The sequence below is a fragment of the Vanellus vanellus genome, assembly GCF_965231255.1.
Source record: "Vanellus vanellus genome assembly, chromosome: 2".
Lineage (NCBI taxonomy): Eukaryota > Metazoa > Chordata > Aves > Charadriiformes > Charadriidae > Vanellus > Vanellus vanellus.
In genome coordinates this window covers 57,216,427-57,237,010 of record NC_138906.1, presented here as the reverse complement: position 1 = coordinate 57,237,010, position 20,584 = coordinate 57,216,427, and the positions used below count along the sequence as shown (strand labels likewise).

Here is a 20,584-nt window from a genome sequence, read left to right as displayed (position 1 = left end):
AAATACCAAAGCTTTCCTCTCTTTTTGCTTTCAAGCATGTTAGGTATTATCACCCAATTACTAATGAGATACAAAGAAAGATGATGCATCAAGTGAAGAGAAAGGAAACTGAGCTAAAACCACAAGCAGCAAATCCAAAGAACACCCAACACGTTTATCTCTTAGGAAAAGAAAATCCAAGGTGCAAAAGAGCTCTCTGGTCATACGCATATGTCTGTAACTACTGAAGTACAATGCCAAAGAGAGATTTCATAAGCTTCAGTAAGCCTCAGTAAACACTATAGATCCATAGACAGACACAAACCCATATGTATCCCTTGGTCCTCACTGGGAAACTGTATACTTCCAATAATAGTCTCCTACACTCGCTATTACTTGTAATGAACACATCAACATTGGGTGTGTTTCCCACATAAAGCATGTCTTTCATTCCTAAGCAACCAGAATGTACCAGTGCAGTGCTCTAGTAAAGAAGCGCCTTTACTTCCCACCAGCCACTGCTTTCCAATCCCTAGAATAGAAAATAAAAATGCACAGTGTCAGCCTATAGCAGAAGAACTATATTTGTGCAACATTTTCTTGTAGCTAATAACGTGAAAAATAAATTTGGAAGTGAGACATGTTAACTGGTTAATAAAACATACTTTGTTTAAACTGCTTTTGGAGTACTAAAGCCAGTCTTTCCCAAGTTAAATATTATGGCTGTTTACCATGCATGCTATCAACACCCACGGTAACATGTACATACGCTCATACAAAACACACAAAATCTATATGGACCTATGGAAACATTAGATATTTAGCCCCATGCTTATATACATATGCTGCAAAGAGAGTCCCTTTTAAAATGTTATTTGAGAGTTTTATGACAGAATACAAATGAGATTAATATAGGGATGTCAGCAGTCCATGACGTAGCAGGCTGAAGTGAGGTGTCAACATGTCCACCAAGAAATGATTTTATTCGGTAAATCTAACACTGAACAACTTTGTTACTAGACAGAATGACAATGTCAAATTACAGGGCTGTATATAAATCAGCCAAATTCCTTGTGCCTACAGATCCTTAATAAATGACTACAGGGTAGCGGGAGGAGGAGAACTCAAAGAAAAAAGCGTTTATGTGATGGAAGGAGGGTATAAGGAGGTATGAGTCCATTTTACAGCAATTAATACATTACTGCTTTTCATACATTGCTTACAGAGATTACACTTGAAATGCATGGGTGATCATTGAATAAATTCATAAAAGTAAAAATTGAACTCCAGTCATCTAGTTTGTATAAGATCCCACATGTTGCTCTAGTCTGGACATCAAATGTGCAACCAACGTGAAAAGTTAATTCTAGTCTCTTGAGTAGTTTGCATAAAAGCATTCATCCATGGACCATTAGATAAAGTTACTGTAAATAAGTTTTGCCTGTCTTATTTATGAGTGAAAACTAAGTAATTTCTCCTGCACATGCATATACAAAAAAATATATACTTTCATAAGTCAGTGCACCGAAGCATTCTGCCAGGTTTCCAAAAAAGTAAATAAAATGAAAACTTCAAATATCAGGCACAATGAAGTACCCATTTCACGCTTTCTTGACAGGTATCTTTTATGTTAAGTAAAAGTCAAGCTAAAAGGTGAATTGAAACGGGGTGGGGGGACCTTGCTGTAAACAAAACAAAATGAAAAATGTGATTTGGAAAAATGCAAGATTTCTCTACTGCTTCAGACTGTACCTCATATATTAAATGCATTTGATGATCTCTTCTTTGGAGTATCACAATTTAATCATTTCCAAGGTATTTTTCTATCAGGAAAAGCTTTTATGCAGTCTGAACTTCTAAAGTAAACACAAGCCAGTGTTAATAAAAAGCAAATCAATAATTTTTGTTAAATTTTAATAATCCTGAAAACCTACAAATAAAACCATCAGCAACCTGAGTTGAGATGACAGTTAGCTGCGTTTCTATGACAACCTAGAGGAATAGTACAAGTCCTGACTTGCAGCAAAGCTAAGATATAAACAGAGTGACATTTACCCCATACAAGAAAACTCACAGCTTTCCTTTTTTAAGAGGGGAAAAAAAATAAAAATCAATTTCTCAACTAACATGGATTTTTACTAAGTGTATGGCACTTTTAATTAAAGAGAAGTCCTTTAAACCATCCTAGAGGATTCTAAACATTTGAAAAGAAATTCTATAGCACTGCTCCTTGTACCACCGCTTAACACTTCTTCTGTATTTTCTGCCTAAAAAAAAAACCCAAACAAAACAAGACCAACAATGCTGAATCTTGAAATTCTTGTCAAATGTTTTTAGAGAAAAAGAAATATATACTGCACAAAATGTGTAAAGCATTCTGCACATGGCAGTCTAAATTCTGAAAGGGATGGAGACCCACAGAGCTGCCAGGAGGAAGCTACCTTTGTGGTGTTATAAAACAAATACTAACCTTTTTTCAACCACAGGAACGCTCATTTGAAACTCATATTCTGTTTAGTTTGCTACTTGCCTTTTACTGCTGAAGCTAGCAGGCAAATTGTTAAAAATATGCTGTAACTAAACTGTAAAGGACAGGTATCCATAAACACTTCCCATTGAAAGCACATTTCCAATTGAATGAAATACTCTAAATTAACCAGTAAGACTAATACAAATCCCTTCCTACTAAGAGCTCTTTCATATGTCACTGCTGAACTCCCGAACTAAAAATAAGTTCCTCTTTCTGCACCTGACACCTAGGAGGTCTGAAACTCACTACCAACTCTTCTTCTGGAACAGATTTACAAAACTGAGGAGAGCTGCAAATGTGCAATAAACTCTCAAAAGGCCAGTGCCACTCCGAGGGATGCTCATCTGCCTTTCTGAATGCAGGTTCGCAACCTTCTTCAGATAGTCCACCCCACCTTTCCCAGCTTTGCCTACAGGAACAACTGCGGTGAAATCGTGAGTAGAGAAAAAAAAAAAATGAAATCGGTCCTCGCAAAGAAAATTTCCAGAAGGAACCTGTGGGCAGCTCCCGGAGTTATTCCATTAGTCCACATTTGCTCCTGCAGCAGAGGATCTGCCCACAGGACAGTCTGTCACATGAACTACATGCTCTACTGATTGCGGATACTCTAATTATGTTACGGGCACTGACAGCGAAGTGTCATCCTTCCCGCACAATTTGCCCTCAAAGTTTTTCAAAGCCTTTATGGAAATAAACGGTGCATACATTATAAGGCAAGTGCCCTTCCTCTTTGCTGCACATCTTCCGTCCAGCCCCAGCTAGAATTCCAATTACTATAGGTGGCCATTCCAGCCTTGTTTACGCCTCCAAGTTTCGACCCTGCAAAGCGTTTAAACTCAAATAAAAAGATACCTGAGGTCCATCACTCAAGCAATTTCAAAGGAGCTACACTCACACCCTACTGCGAGAAGGCCCCGGTGTCACAGGCCTTCCTAAAAGGCCATGTCTTGAAAAAAAGACAAAACAAATAAAAAAAAACACCACAGCTCATTTTTTTTTTTTATGCTTTCTTTCAAGTTCACGTTGATTTCAGAGATTATAAGAAAAATGTTAAATTAGCTCGATTCCTCCTAGCTTAAAAGCCACTAAAGGTGTTCTGCCTGTGTGTATCTGAATAGTTAATGTTTAGGATACATTCTAAAACCTCATTTAAAAAACAACTACAAAAAGCCCTACTCTGCTGCCAAAGCGCAAACCCAACAGTACTGCTAAAAAGTGAGAAGAGGCTACTTAGAAATTTGTGAGAGTAACTTTTCTTGACATTTAATATGGGCCAGATCTTTGGAAATCCACATTGAACCCACTAAAAAAAAATCACATTTTTTTTTATTTAAAGTCATCAATATCACACAGAAGAAAAATTAAACTGATTAGAGCTTCAGAATTACTCACTTAAAACTATGTGAAAATCTCCAGTAAACCCAAAGAAATCAAGTCCATTTCTTTTTGAGTTAAAATAAAGGTTCACAGAACATGCTCAGTTATTCAAAGATGAATAAACACATCCCTAGTGCTCTGCTGAGGGCAGCTTCACTTATTATAGGAATTCAACAACAAATATGAGAAAAAAAAAACACAACAAAAAAGCATTAAAAGACCTCAAGCCCCAGAGTGCAGTCTCCAGGGAGCATTACTTCTATATGTACAGAAGCACAAAGTGCAGCAAAATACCCAGCAGAACTTAGTTGCCAAGACCATGAATTACCTTCTTGGTCTTGACATCTTGACTTGATCCAGAGCATAACCATCTCCAACTGTTAATATTTTTTTTTATGGAAACAATGTCTTAATCAAGGGGGCGGACTGGTTGACTCGGTTTTATTTTTGAGGGCCTGTGGGACAGTGGGCTGGGAAGGATCTTTCCTCTACAAATCCCCTAATTGTCATGTGGGCAACAAGTACTTCTCTGAGTGGCTGGTACCCCACTGAGAAGCAGAAGGGGTGACTTCTAACCACACTGCTATGAAAGATGCATCATCAGTGGGGATTTACAGCACTCCCCTGACCCCCAGGCCATCCACAAACCCTTCCTATCGGCAGCATTGCTTGGGGAGCAGGACTGCACCAGGGAGGCTGTGCAAACCTCAGTTTGGACAAGGGGGCCCAACAAGCACCTTACAAACTTTAGGGTAAGTGTCACAAGATTTCCGCAAGGAAGAAAGTACCACCCAGCAAAAGATACAGCTAAAATTTTTTATTTAACCTTCACCTCATTACCGCACCTGGAAACTGTACCACATGGGTTGTGTTGCCTCCTTTGTCTTGGTAAAGAAATTATGATTATTTTCAGTCTTCATCCTCTCCAGTTCAGATCCCAGACCTTTGTTAAGGACCTGGCTATCTCCCTTCATTCAGGGTCAAGAGATACTGAAGCAGTGATTTATAAATGAACCTGACTTTAGGTTTGCTAAACCCCACTCCCCAAATTCTTCAGAGAAAACACTCTCCTAACATTGAGTCCCTCAGACAAGCAGGTTCACTCTTCCACTAATCTGTCATCTCTAGTTCTCTCTACCCAGATTGTATTTAAACTATAGTGGTCCACATAATCTGGTAATCCAGATGACCAGACACAAGTCTCCTGTATTCCCAGTACCACTCCAGGAATATTTGTGTACAACCTTTCTCACTTCCTGCTTTACCATATTTCACACAGATACTTACTTTTTCTAATAGCTGAATGCTAAAACACTGAGTTTTCACATAGTTTTTGTACCTAAAGGCAGTAATTAGGCCTGACAAACTGTATAGTTTCTCCACCCTGGAAATAACGCTTCCATTTAGACAACCTTGCTCAGCTAGGACAACGAGCAGCTTCTTCAGCTTGGTCTGGAGGGCAAGGCAAGATCCAAGCACAGCAGTTCTTCGCTGCAGCTCTGCAGGGCTGGGTACTCTGGATTTTGGGATGCCAACAGAAAAGGAAATAAGTGACACTGCCCACCACAACGTTACATCAAGTGGAGGCTGAAGGGGGTGGTCTGCCTTCAAAGCATCAGCCAATCTCGCTTCTAATCCAGCTATGCAAAGCCAACAGGTTAAGGGTGCTGGCTTGCAGTGTAACACTTAATCTCCACTTTTAAGACTGCAGAGTCCTGGACCCTCATGTGCAAGAAGAAATAAAAACTAGCGCTCCCCTAGCCCCCCCCCCCCCCCCAAACCTGCTCTGCTTTGTCCCCTGGCAACCTTCAGATGGGCCTTTGCCGATGCCCTAACTCCCCTCAAACACTTCACCAAACCCTCCCAGCTTGGACTCCCATCTTAATTTCAACATATTCCAGCATGCCTACCAGAACCCGCATTTTCTTACTCTTCAAAGCCACCGTGTACTCAGTTGGAAGCTCACTTCCAGCCTGGCAACCTTCATGGCAGAGCAGCTTTCCTATACTGAGATTTTGATGACTGCTTACCGACTGGCATGAAACAGCTGTTCACAAGACACCAAAACCCAGCATGAACAGCTCAGCAAACACACTAAATTTGGTTCTAAGGAAAAGCAGAGCACAGCTCCCACCCCAGCAGCACACCCACACCAACCCACAGACACTCAGGGGGACAGAGATCAAGAATTACCACTGAGCAACAGAGACAATTGCTGTCCTGTATTTCTGTGTCCTCTTTCCATGCCTTAACAGCATGGATGTTCTTCAAATACACGGAAGGAAAAAGCAATTGTATTTTACTAATTCAGGGTTCACATATGCAAGTGAACGCACTGACCACTTGCAGTATGTGGAAATATGGCTAGTGAATTACAAAATTAAGCAAAAAACCTGCTACAAGTGAAAACATCACACAGGAGCAACGCATGACATAACACGTGCAGGAGGATTAATATTCTTAAAGCAGTTTTAGAAAATATTTAAAGGCAAGTTGTAACAAATTGCTAATGTCTGTTGATGAATTTAAGGAAGTACCATCATAATGTCACAACAAAGTTGGGAGATCCCTTCAATTTCAATCCCAGATCATCTCTGAAAGTCCCTGTATTATTTGGTAATAACACTGAGCAGGTTTTTTGTTTTGTTTTTTGGGAACATGAAAATGAAGAAAAACTAATCTTTATCTACTAAACAACTTATCATGCTCATAATTTTAAGTTTGATAACACCTTGGTTATACCTGTGATGGTGTAAATCAGCCTTCTCACCCTCTTCCTTGTTACATTCCCATTTAATAGTCACAAAACACTCAGTCTTCATAAATCCTACCCTTGCCTTATGATTGTAGGCATCAGATTATGACTTCTACTTTAAAGATAAGAGGTAAAAGCTTTAAACCCTATATATTAAATTGGAATTGGGGTATCATCTATTTGATATAAGAAGGGATCCAAGAATATTTCTGGATGGTTGTCCACTTCCCTTTACCCCCAAAACAAACATGCTTTTTGTTTCCTTACAGCATATTCAAGTTACCTGACCTGCTATTAACACATGCTGCATTGAGCATGCATGCCTGCAGCATCTTACTCTTCCTCACCGCCATTCGGAAAGCTCATCTTACGTGAAGAAGATGACCAATTCTGGTCAGAAATGGTGGGAGGACAGAGGTTTGCCTTTGGAATGTTTTAGAAGCCAAATTTGTCAAAAGATGCGAATTACTGGGGCAGGCAAAGAGGACTTATCACTATCTTTGTAAAAGATGTAGTTATTCACTCAAATTTCTTCCATTGTAACATCTGACTTCTTCAGAATTTGCCCCGATGCTGCCATTTTTGAAGGAAACCACCCACAGGACAACCTACTGCCCGCCATTCTGACATGGAAGTCAGAAAAAACCCTAGCCCAACTCATGTTTCTTCTTACGACAACTGGAACCTAAACACTGGTTTGAAAAATACTTTAGAGAGCCATTATTTCTGATAAAAATAGCTGGAACTTCACAACACAAAGATTTGCCAAAATATATGTTGTCATTGTTGAAAAAAAAGTCGTGGATTGTTACTTTGTATGATCAAGAAACACAAAGTGCAATTTAAAAGCCCATTCAGTAATAAAGAGGTAGCACCTCAAAGTCACGTATTAAGGATCTTCAAGTAGATCTGGCCATATTTCTTTTTTTTAAGAGAATTTTGTGTTCTAAAATGAAGCAAACTTACCTTCCCTGCTGCCCATTTATAGGTCTTACCCTGGCTTCTTTTAAAAGAAAAAAAAAAAACAAATCCAAAAGCAAACCAGAGGAAAGCACCCCGTCCTCTGCAGTTTTGGCACATATATCACGAGTCACGAGTGGTGTCCCCCAGGGATCGGTGCTGGGGCCCGTTCTCTTTAATATCTTTATCAACGATCTGGATGAGGAGATCGAATGCACCCTCAGTAAGTTCGCAGACGACACTAAACTAGGGGGGCGTGTTGATCTGCTTGAGGGTAGATTGGCTCTGCAGAGGGATCTGGACAGGCTGGACAGATGGGCTGAGGCCAATGGTATGAGGTTCAACAAGGCCAAGTGTCGGGTCCTGCACTTGGGTCACAACAACCCCATGCAGCGCTACAGACTGGGGGCGGAGTGGCTCGAAAGCTGCCTGGCAGAAAAGGACCTGGGGGTGTTGGTGGACAGCCGGCTGAGCATGAGCCAGCAGTGTGCCCAGGCAGCCAAGAAGGCCAACACCATCCTGGCCTGCATCAGGAATAGTGTGGTGAGCCGGACTAGGGAAGTAATCATCCCCCTGTACTCGGCACTGGCGAGGCCTCACCTCGAGTACTGTGTTCAGTTTTGGGCCCCTCACTACAAGAAGGACATTGAGGTGTTGGAGCGTGTCCAGAGAAGGGCTACAAAGCTGGTGAAGGGTCTGGAGGACAAACCTTATGAGGAACGACTGAGGGAACTGGGGTTGTTTAGCCTGGAGAAGAGGAGGCTGAGGGGAGACCTTATCACCCTCTACAACTACCTGAAAGGAGGTTTTAGAGAGATGGGAGCTGACCTCTTCTCCCTGGCGACAAGTGATAGGACAAGAGGAAATGGGTTCAAGTTATGTCAGGGCAGGTTTAGATTGGATATTAGGAAGCATTTTTTCACTGAAAGGGTTATTAAACATTGGAATAAGCTGCCCAGAGAGGTGGTGGATTCACCATCCATGGAGGTGTTTAAGAAAAGGGTAGATGAGCTGCTTAGGGACATGGTTTAGAAGTGGTGGTGTTTTTATCAGGGTAGGTTAATGGTTGGACTTGATGATGTTAAAGGTCCCTTCCAACCTCACTGATTCTATGATTCTATCCACTTGTGCTGAAGAAACAAGTGACACAGAGCAAACAAGGAGAATTATAGTAGAAGAATACACAACTATTGCAAAGTGCAGCTTCACCATTACTGTTTCTGCATTCCTAGGATACGGTTTCCAGACATGTGTTCCTGTCTTGATGATAAAGGGACTACCTATGCTATTTTCAGGATTAGGATCCTGACTCAATTTCTTTCAATGCAATCAAATCTCTAACACTAAAGGGATGCCAAGAAAACCTCAGACTAAGGCCTTTAACCTTCAAAAGTCCAGTTTGCTAGGCCATGCACAAACTGGAACACAATTTTATTACAAGTTGTTGTTTTATTCACTGTGCTGAATTTAAATATTGAGCAATTTACCAAACCCTCTGGAGACTAAAGCTTACTGAAAGAACATAAACTGCTACTTTCATATTAAAAAATTTGTTCCTACAAGAAAATTTTAACAAAACGGAAAAAATAAATCACTTGGTTTAAAAATGAAAAAAGCAAAGAGCATTTCATCTCGAAGTCATTGGTTCAAAAGCAAGCAGAGCAATAAAAGCTAGAAACATCCATGGTCTTGTTTATTAGTCTGCTTGGCCAAAATTTGGAAAAAAAAAATAATCCCCCAAACAATTTCCTATAAAAAGAGGGCAATATTATAAAATTACTGATCTCAAGTGACAACCTGGGTAGTAACTTCAACAAAGATGCAAATTACTGAGTCGGGCATGGAAGACATTATTATTATCTTTGTAAGAGACCCAATTATTTACTCAAGTTTTGTACAACACTTGCAGGACAGTGCGGAAGAGTACAGGCTCTTGTTTTTTGAACCCTATTACAAACACAGGTTTTGTGAGAATTAATACAGTTTGGAATAAATGTTACAATCATTTGGAATAAATACTAAAAACCTATTCATGTTTCCAACCTGTATGAGAATTCGCTTCTATTCAGCAACTATTGCTACATAAGACAACACAAACATGAAGATTGAAATTTCTAAACCATGAAAACATATTTGTGACTTATGCTGCTAAAAATATTTCCCCCTAATTCTATGGTGAAAATAAAGTAATGTTAGCTCAGTGAAGGAAGCGAAGTGAATAACCTCCCATCCAGTTCCTTTACGATTCCTCATAAGGCAAATTACCGATACTTCCCAGTATCTGACTGTAAAATTGGCAAATATGGATTAGAATGGTAAAATTTCACACAGCAGTTTTCTGTGCTCCCTATGTATTTCCCACAGGGATTTATTTAATACCCTGACCTCTTTGGGAAAATGCAGATATACACCAGGAGCAAGGAATCAAGATGATATGGCTGCCTGTGAATATGTATCAAAATGGGCTGTATTCACAGTATGAAATGACACACAGATGAAAGGCAAAGCAGACAGCATTTTATTTCTTTGCAAAACTGTTGTGCTATAAAGAATGTCACACTATATTTGAGGAACACCAATTGAATATTCACTCCTACAGGTCTGAAGGAGCTGGGCACCAGCCAAGTTGCGAAGCAGAAGTAACACAGATGACATACTGCACATGAGCAATCATCATAAATGGCATGTTAAAAAAAAAAAAAGTAATAAAAAGTCCATATAGTACAATTTGGTTTCACTTCAACTCCCATCAATTTGTTTTATTTCACTAGTAGTTTTGTACCTGGCAAAGAACACCCGAAAACTTTCAAATCCACTTCAGCATTCAAAAGCAGAGGACCAGTCCATCCATATCAAGTGCACCGTACAGAGGCAGCACAGGATAGGCTGTTCTGTCTTCCATGTCCAAATCCCATTCCAACACTAAAAAACCCAAACACAGTTCAAGTCTCAATGAAACTACGCATTTCTACTTGTAGTTTCCTTTTGCTGAGTAAGGAACTTGGGCAAACATTTGTTTCCCCCATGAATGCTACTCAAGCTGCCTGGTTGCCACCTTGTGATGTACTGCGTATGAAAGCCCTACAGTGCAGTTTTGGGAACAGTAGTTTTTAAAGTTCACCCACTCACCACAGTGAAGAGCTAGATGGTAAACAGATGAATTTCCCAGCTGCTTTCCTCTTTCCAGCCCAGAGTGTTATTCCACCCCGATGAATACATTTAGTATTCTGGGAAAACCACATCTGCATACTCTGTTAACACACTAGCTTTGCAATTGCATTTAATTTATGTAGCACACACAGTAGTATTTTTAGTTTTTATGTATTCCACAACACACAGATAGAACAGGCACTTCTAGTTAATATTAATAGCTCATTAAATGAAGTATCTAATTTTCACTCAAAACCAGAAGATATTAAAAGAATATAGCAATAATCAATTTTTCCTGCAAGTCAATCCTCTAACGATGTATATTATGTTAGTTACTAGTCATTGCAAACTTGTTTTTCAAATTAATGTATGAAAAGATTCCATTTAAACTTCAATAAATAATTTACTATGCTCACCCTACTGACTCAAATTGATAAATTATTTGCATGATACATTTTCTCATTAATAAGGAGGAGAACTTTCTATTTGGAATTTATATATCTTTTCCTTCCATTCTCCCCATTTAAAAGGCCAATTTCACTTAAAGCCATGCAGGGGGAAGCAATCTCTCTTCAGATTGCTCAGGTACATGAAACAGAATATGCTTTTTGAGCATTTTTCTCCCATTTTATATTTTTAAAACAACTGGAAGAGAAAAATGGCAACCTAGTGTAGAGCTATTCAATAATAAGGAAAAGATGCACGGTAAGAAGTAGTACTCTGCCAAAGGTCAGACAGGAGACAAAAAAAAGGCAAGCTGGACTGAGGTACGGTAGCCAAATCTACTTTTTAACCATCCATTTTTTGTTGCAACGGTGATGGCCCTTCTGTGGCTACTAGCCACAGAAGAGCTCACCTCTTCCAGCCCAATGCTCCACACCCCATGTTAAGAGAACATTTTGATGGAAACAGAGTATGACAAGAAGCCTTTTTTACCAGATGCTTTATTTACTTGAAATGATTTAATTGCTTTGACCTAATCCAGACCCAACCTACAAGACTAAGATCTGGAGTGCACTGAAAAGGAAAAGAAAACATCAAGGCTTTTTACTTGCCGCTTTTTAAGGCTTACATGTTTCCTAACTGTGTTCCTGCTCTGATCAGTTTTCAAAACCTTAAAGAACAAAACCACTACCAATTTCAGTGGTAAAAGTGTATCTGTGAGGGATATTTCTAAACCACCATAAATTGTTTGAGCACTGGGTTAACCAAGAATTTCTAGAATACTTTCCTCTGTACAAGCTCTAGTAAAATTTATTAATATAGTGTTTAAATAACTAAAAGAATAAACTCAATGAACAAACATATCCCTTTTCCAGGGTACCAGTGATCAAAGATTAGAAAACAGGTAAAAAAAAATTAAGACCAGGATATATAAAAATGGAAGTGCTAAAATGGAAACTCTAAAATGGAAACGTGCAATGCTGATGACTAACACACACAAGTAAATAAACAACAATGCACATATTAATGCATTTTTTTTTAAAAATGTACTATTTTTAATAACTTTTTGGAGAAAAATCAACATCTGCACACACCTGCCTTTTTTTGTTGGATTTCCTTTAACGGGCCAACAGTACAAAACAAAACAAAAAAAAAATCTATCATGCAGTGCAGCACCTACAAAAAAAAATTATCAGTGAAACTCCTCACATAATCACAGGATCATTTCATGGGACACAGCACTCATTTTATGATTCCAGTGACACTTGTTCTTGAAAAGGTGCTCCCTGTAAAGAAGATACGTACTGGACCACGGCAATCTGCTCATAGCCCCAGCAGTAAATTAGAAAGGAGCAGAAAACTTCAACAAATAACTAACCAAATTCCAGGATGATAACTTAGCTTTGATTCCCTCGTCAAGTAGGAAGGTTTCGGTTTTTGATGCATCACAACTTTAATTTTATCAGTACCTCACACTCACAAATACGGTTTGAAACCCTCTCCACTTCTCAGAGGTAGGAAACTGTTGCTCCATTTTATAAGGGGCAAGGGGGAGGCACACAGGCAAGAAAGAGGCAGAGCATAATTAACCTGTACATGAAGTCTGAGGTTGAGACAGAAGCTTTTGGTCCTGGGACCCTGAGGCATGGTTCCAAACATTTTTCTGCTACATACAAGTTACCTGAAATAATTGTTATTAATGTATGCAGACCAGCAATTTTCTGGGGTGCAATATATGCTTTTATCAGTACAAATTAAGGCTCAATGGGAATGTTTTGTGTACTACATATACAGTGAAAACAAAAATAACATTCACTTGACCTCACAAGATTTCATTGTATAACATAATGAATGGTGACTCTGCCATACTGTGCAACTACAACACACTGTATATAAACACAGGCAATACAGTGCAGAGCAGCATGGAGTTTCAGGGAGACTCAAGCTGGCTCTATAATAAATTTTCTTTTGAATTAAGAAATACAAAACCAGTTCCTCTCTTCACAGAATGCAAGTGATTTATGGGTGTATTTCACAATGCATGATGTTGGTGACAGCCACCATGGCTTCACCAAGGGCAAGTCATGCCGGACAAATTTGGGGGCCTTCTACGAAGGGGTTACAGCAACAGTGGACAAAGGAAGACCAACTGATGTCATCTACTTGGACTTGTGCAAAGCATTTGACACTGTCCCACACAATATCCTGGTCTCTAAATTGAAAAGACATGGATTCGACAAATGGACCACTCGGTGGATAAAGAACTGGCTGGACGGTCTCACTCAAAGAGTTGCGGTCAACAGCTCGATGTCCAAGTGGAGAGCAGTGATGAGTGGCATTCCTCAGGGGTCGGTACTGGGACCTGTACTGTTCAACATCTTTGTAAGCAACATGGACAGTGGGGTTGAGTGCACCTCAGCAAGTTTGATGATGACACCAAGCTGTTTGGCGAGGTAGACACGCTGGAGGGGAGGGATGCCATCCAGAGGGACCTGGACAGGCTGCAGAGGTGGGCCCAAGCCAACCTCACGCAGTTCAACAAGGCCAAGTGCAAGGTCCTACATCTGGGTCGGGGCAATCCCAAGCACAAATACAGGCTCGGCAGGGAATGGCTGGAGAGCAGCCCTGAGGAGAAGGACTTGAGGGGTGCTGATTGACAAGAAGCTCAACATGAGCCAGCAATGTGCGATCACAGCCCAGAAGGCCAACCGTATCCTGGGCTGCATCAAGAGGTGATCCTGCCCCTCTACTCCACTCTCATGAGAACCCACCTGGAGTACTGCATCCAGCTCTGGAGTCCCCAACAGAAGAAGGACATGGACCTGGTGGAGCATGTCCAGAGGAGAGCCACAAGGATGATCTGAGGGCTAGAGCACCTCTCCTATGAGGAAAGGCTGAAAGAGTTGGGGCTGTTCAGCCTGGAAAAGAAAAGGCTCCGGGGAGATCTTATTGCAGCCTTCCAGTACCTAAAGGGGGCCTTACAGGAGAGCTGGGAAGGGACTTTTTACTAGGGCATGTAGCTATAGGACAAGGGGGAATGGCTTTAAACTAGAAGAGGGCAGGTTCAGATTAAACATTCACTTTAAGGGTGGTAAGGCACTAGAACAGGTTGCCCAGAGAGGCTGTTGAGGCCCCATCCCTGGAGGTGTTCAAGGCCAGGCTGGACGTGGCCTTGGTCAACCTGGTCTAGTGGGAGGTGTCCCTGCCTATGGCAGAGGCGTTGGAACTCGATGATCTTCAAGGTCCTTTCCAACTCTAAACCATTCTATGATTCTATGTTCTGTGTGCTACTGTACGCTAATTATGTCTTGTTTTAAATTAAAGAAGATCACTTGTTTTAATTTAAAATAGAAGTTTAAGTCACTCCACAACAGTTTATTACGTAATATGCCAGGATTGTCTCATTAAAAGCCAAACTTTCAAGGACAAAGTTACAAGTTGAGCAGCAGCACCAACTTAAATGCAAGAAAAATACCATTGTGCATCTCACCATGTTGCACTGCTACTGAAAAAAGCTTAACTATTTACTATACATTTCTTAGCATCATCTTGTGCTAATTAGCTAGCAAAATATAAGTATCTGCCTGGCAGAAAACAGCTCAACTGAGAAAACTAGGATTTTACAGAAAAAGGCACACTGCAAGGAAGAAAACTAATTTGAAAACAGAAATTCAGATGCAGGGTGTACATAACTTATGCAGAGTTTTTTCTTCCACAGTTTACAAACAGCCAAAAGTCAGATTATTTTGTTGTCTTTTTTTAAGATCTCATCAAATGTGACATGTAGCTCCAGGTGCTGCAAAATAAAATTATGTAAGTCAATGAAACCACACTGCACTAGGACTTTTGAGCCAAACAAACCTGCTCAGGCTCAGCCCCCAAATGTGGTATATTTGATTATTAGACAGGGTTGGGAGAAGTAAAGCAAATATACTTCACAGCACAATTAAAAAAACAAAACAAAACAACCAAAACCAGAAGATACAAAAAGAAAATAGTCATGCTTCAAGAACACAGTAGAATTACTTAGCAAACCAAGTAGGTTTTCCTCTTGAGAATTAAAAGACTTTTTCCTCATCATATCATGGTATATATATAGCAGTCTGTATACAGGAAAAAAAAAAAAAGCTTATAACGCCACTTATCATGTATGAGGATATGAAATAAAAGCTTAAGTTATATGCAGTTACCAGGAAAGATCTATTACATTTCTACAAGTGCTGACATAAGCAACTACCACTATCTCCATACTGAAAGGTCTGCTTAACATCTGAACGTATGCACCATCTCTGTTAATTATCACCTTTGAATTTTACATATTCTGATTTAAACAGCTGAAAAGTATTAAACACTTAAGCAGCCTTAGGAATTCAATTTCTGGGGAAGCAGGAGTTGGAACCAAACTTACAACAAAGGGCTCTTAGCTGACGTACATTCAAGACAGTCAGTTTTCGTAGACTCCCACATGTGAGGCCTATTATAAAGTTCTACCACCAAGTATGTGCAATTAAGCATCCTGGCATTTGTTAAAGAGCCTGTCATTCAAAATAAACCAAGCAGGTAGCAAATTAGAATTAGCATCTTATTTACTAGGAGCGACCAAAGGAATGATACTAAAAGAGTTGCTACATAAAAGGGAATCACTGTATGTTTGATTCTTTACTAAGATAATGGCACAGCAGTGCAAAAAATACAGGAAAAAAATATCCATATTTTGCTTACATATCCAGTTCAGACAGGGACATCGTTTACTCAAAAACAGGAAGTTACCTTCCTCCACAATAGAAGAGACTTCTATAATACAACTTGGGTATGTCATGTGCCTTCTGAAACCAACAGCTATAATTTTCAATTTTATGGGAAGAATTTAAAATAAGTGCTAGACCAATTGTATATGCAAAAATCTTTATTCCTATAATGATGTCTACAGAGCCCGCACCATAAATATTATACTTTTTAATGGGTAAAACAGGACACAGGCTGCAAGAATTAAGTCTCAGATTCTAGTACTGCCACCATAAAATGCATCCCTGATTATTCAAACTATTAGATACCCGAAAGAAATCATACAACTTTATGATCACAAGAGCTAAGAGTGAAGCCATCAGCTCAATCTTATCTCTGACTATACTTCAAATAATATAAGCAAGCACTGGCAAAATTTAGACTTTATGGCTCTACCACTATTTTTGCTTTCTATCTGAATGATCATTAGAAATAGTCTAATGAGTGATGCAAACGCTATCATTGCGAAAATTGGTCACTGCTTCCTTTAAGTACTTTCTAACATGGTTTCAAAGTATCATTTCATCAGCTACCTGCCTTGTGTCCAGACACTACAGACTGGACTTACTATTCAAAGACAACTCATGAAAAGCGTTTTCACTGACATTAGAATTACGATTATTCTTTAGATCCAACATCTACATTCTCAATATGAAAATTTCCTTTTAACTTCTCTATGTGCGTGAAATTCACATTAAAAATAGATATCAACTTCAACAAAGGTCTTGTTGAAAGTTTATGACTTCCAATTTTGTGAGAGCTGCATGACACCTATTTTTACTTAAGGTAAAAACAAAACCCTGACAACCTGGCAACCCATTTATGATTAATTCTGACATAAATACTTATTTACTATGGGCTGAATGTTGAAAGGCCATTAAAAAGCCACTAAAACAAGTTCTCATTTGCAACAGGCTTTAAAAAAAAACCAAACACCTCAGCAGGTAAGTATTTGTGTTCACTATCTTGTGAATGTCAACCCTTGCGAGGATTACTATTCTACTAAATACCGAGTCGTTGCCCAGTCATGGTCTACACGCACTTCACATCTCAAAGCAACATCCAGAATGAAACTATCTCACACTGGGCCAAAAAAGTCGAGCCCAGGCAGCTATTCCACACAGCAATGTTACAGGGCCAAAGAAATCCCTGCTTCTCACCAGGACAACCCTACAGTGCCACTGCAGACAGCCACTCATTAAAGGCTGAGGGAAAAAAATTATCCCACAAGAAAAAAAGCCACCATCCTCTGCAAAAAGATTTTCTCAAAATCCACAACTCCAGTCTCTGCAGTACCCACTGTCTTGGAAATTAGGATTTTTGCCTGCTCAGTGCTTAAACCCAGATCCCAAGCATGAAGATTTGTCCCTAGGTAAAGAATAGAAAATCTTCCTAACAGCAAGTCCATTAAAGTTTTGGAAGCCTAGGAGCCCCTTTCACTTGGATACATAATGGGTGAAAACATTGAAGTTGCTCAGCCACCCTTATTTCTTCTTTCTTGTAGCCATCCTAGACCGCACTGAAGTCAAGTATCACTTTCCAGATCTCTCAGGGTCCCTTCAATGATGGCAGGTTTGGAGTTAGCACACTGCCATTTGGGGACAAATATCTGAACCCTCTGTAGCTCCCTTCCTCTCCCCACCCCTAGCCCACTTTCTCCAGCACCTACAGCAGGATAGGCAGACCTCTCCAGAACATGAGACAGTTTTTGACAAAATGTCATCTCAAAAACAGAGACTCTACAGAACATGATTAAACAGACCGTGAAACTATTAAAATAACACAGTAATTACCTGAATGTAGTATTACTGCATATATAATTTTACTGACAATTAAATTTTCATTTGATCAAAACAGAAGTGCATGCACTTGAATTTGTCTCTCAACATAATTCATTTTACTATAATGGGACAACTGTGAAGTTTTTTAAATATAAAGAAGTTTCTAATAGCAAATCACAGCTCCTTTTTGATAATTTAAACCCGGATTAACATTCCTTGCTACACAGTACCAGCAAAACTCCTAAAAACAACCAATGAGGTAGTATTTTTCCCTACATACTGACAAAGAACTAGCACTGACACAGATTCAAGTGTGAAGCATTTTAATCAGGCTTACCTCCGATTCATCTGTTGATTCCTCATTAGACCTGGTTTCCTGAAAACGACACAAAGAACAAAGGGGAAATTAGTACATATAAAACTGAGCAGTATTTACCTTTTAAAAATACTTTTTAAACCTTTTTTAAGAAACAGAAAACAAAGCAGAAGCAACCATCCTATCCGTTCATGCCCAACTTGGGCTTGCACTTGAAATTTAGCGCCACACTCACACTCAGTGGCATCAGTTGACTGTGATATTACTGTCAGTTACCCTAAAAGAGAAAGCGATTGGATCATCTGAGAATCTGTTCCTGGGAAAACTTCCCTTCTTCCAGAAGCGGTAGCAAGTTTTGGAAACCAACTGCCCATGTCTTGACTTGCAAGGCAGAATAGCATTCTCAAGTTCTCCACAAATTAGCTTTGGTATTCAACTCTTTCAGTGTTAATAGGCTTACTTTAAACTTAAATAATTTCAAACCATTTTCCGTAGAAATCCAGTATTTAATGACTTTCTCCTTCCCATCCCATGTTAATGCAAGCCATGTGGCTTTCTCTTGCCTTTGAAGCAACTGTACCTTTAAAACATCTCTCTCTGGCAAGACAACGATTCTGACTGTCCTACAAAAAAAATTTTGTAAGTCAACTCCTGCTAATCTCTCACCTGTCTACTGAGAAAATCTGCTGATGCAATGCCTCCTCAAAGAGGTCAGCAAAATGAAGATTTACTTAACGTATTTATCGTTATCAATAGCAATAAAAGGTTACAACTAATACGCTGACAGCGAATGTAAGCATTTTAACGACAAAATATGATACAAACAAAGAACAACCAAGAGAGAAGGCAGCATTTCAAATCTTATGAAGTAGTATTTGGACAGTAAGATAAATAGGTACAGAATTTCACCAGAGAAGGCAAAAAAATAAAAGACAGTTACCAATAGTTTAAAGAGAAATGAAAAGGGAAGAAAATTTAATGCACTGACAACCGGTGTCATTTTTGGTTCGTCACTTTTACTTATTTTCCCTGTTTATAAAATGCACTGATTGTGACCTCTAGGCAATAAACAAATGCCTCCTCTGCATTAGGGGAGGTTCACCTTTAGTGACCATAGTGACCATCACGACAGACTAGATGATACAGACGAGGAGAAGAAAAGCAGCATTTCTGCTTGCTACTTGAAACTCAGTGCAACGTGTTACCATGATTACTGCCATTTCTTTCCTCCATTTTACTTTCTACAGCCAAGTCCACCTCTAGAACACGCATCCCATAGAAGGCTTATCTGTGTCATCTATATTCATGACATGAGTTAGGAAATTGCAAGTAGAAAGAACAAGGGAGTCAAGGGACGATGAAGTAAAAACCTGGCATCCTTTCAAGCTTAGGTTTGACTTTGCAAGTACAACTCTTTGTCCATCAGTCTCACGGGCTCTACTCACAGTTACCTTTCAGGAGATAATAATTTTGTTACATATAATCTTTGTGCATCTTAAATTCTACTTAACAATAACCTAATGAAGACAGAACTAAAATACTGAGGTGTAACTCTGTCAGCCTATTGGACAAGGTAGAGCAACACTGGAAGTCCAACGCAAAGTATCACCAGATGCCTAATAAAAACTTTCTTTCCTGAATACCAAGATTTGTCCACTAAAACCCTTAATAAATCAAACCTATTAATACTACCATTTTGATACAATTCACATAGTTTGTATATACAGGAGAATTTGTTTAACTAAAATAATAATCTGTCCTCCCAAACAAAATAAACAATTACAGTAAGTGACATTTTTGCTGGCACACATGAGTCTTTCTAGCACAGCTACACGAGTCTTTCTAGCACAGCTACACCACTTACTTCCCCTTCCCCTTCCCCTCCCCCCCCCCCCCCCCCCCCCCCGATTCCAATTGCTTTGGCTGTTCAGAACACAAATGTAGGGAAAGCCAGTGATGAGAATCTGTTTTGATTTGGGACATGTACCCTGGTATCCCTATTGTATTCACAAGCCACTGCAACTGCAGCTACTAAATCTCATAAACTGCATACAAATTTAGGCAAATGCTTCATGGCCTTTATGTTTTACTGCAGAAAATAACATGCAAAAATTCAGAGCGCGCGAAATGCGGAAACTGTATTTGTTCCCTGACAAGAACTTAGCTGAAGGTGCTTAGAACTGACTCTTACCTAGTAAGTCACTTTGCTAACAACTTACTATGAAAACCTTTTTGCTCTAGTTCTCTCACTCAGGCAGGCAAACTGGAAAAGCAAACTGCAGTTATGACTGCCCTGGGGTTTTGTTAGGTTCCTCTCCCCTCCCTCCAAATGCATGAACTATCCCCCACTTCTCCTTTTTAGTAGCCTCAAAACTGTGAAAAGGAAATCCCTCAACAGGGATTTGTAGACCACCGGAATCCCAAATCATGTAGGAATAGCTGTCATTGGTACGTTTGAGACTCTAGGGAAAAATCAGCAGTATGCTTCTGCCAGCTGGCAAACGCTG

At 39.6% G+C, this 20,584-nt stretch overlaps 1 protein-coding gene across 1 annotated transcript in view; it reads right to left on the bottom strand.

Moving 5' to 3' along the window:
- Positions 1-20,584, bottom strand: part of VPS41 (VPS41 subunit of HOPS complex) — a gene marked incomplete at its 5' end in the record, with an annotated part of 113,483 nt that overhangs the window by 91,489 nt on the left and 1,410 nt on the right. The window contains one exon of the mRNA XM_082479886.1: positions 18,099-18,137. Within this exon, the coding sequence (XP_082336012.1) occupies positions 18,099-18,137 (39 nt within the window). The remainder of the gene's footprint in view (positions 1-18,098; positions 18,138-20,584) is intronic.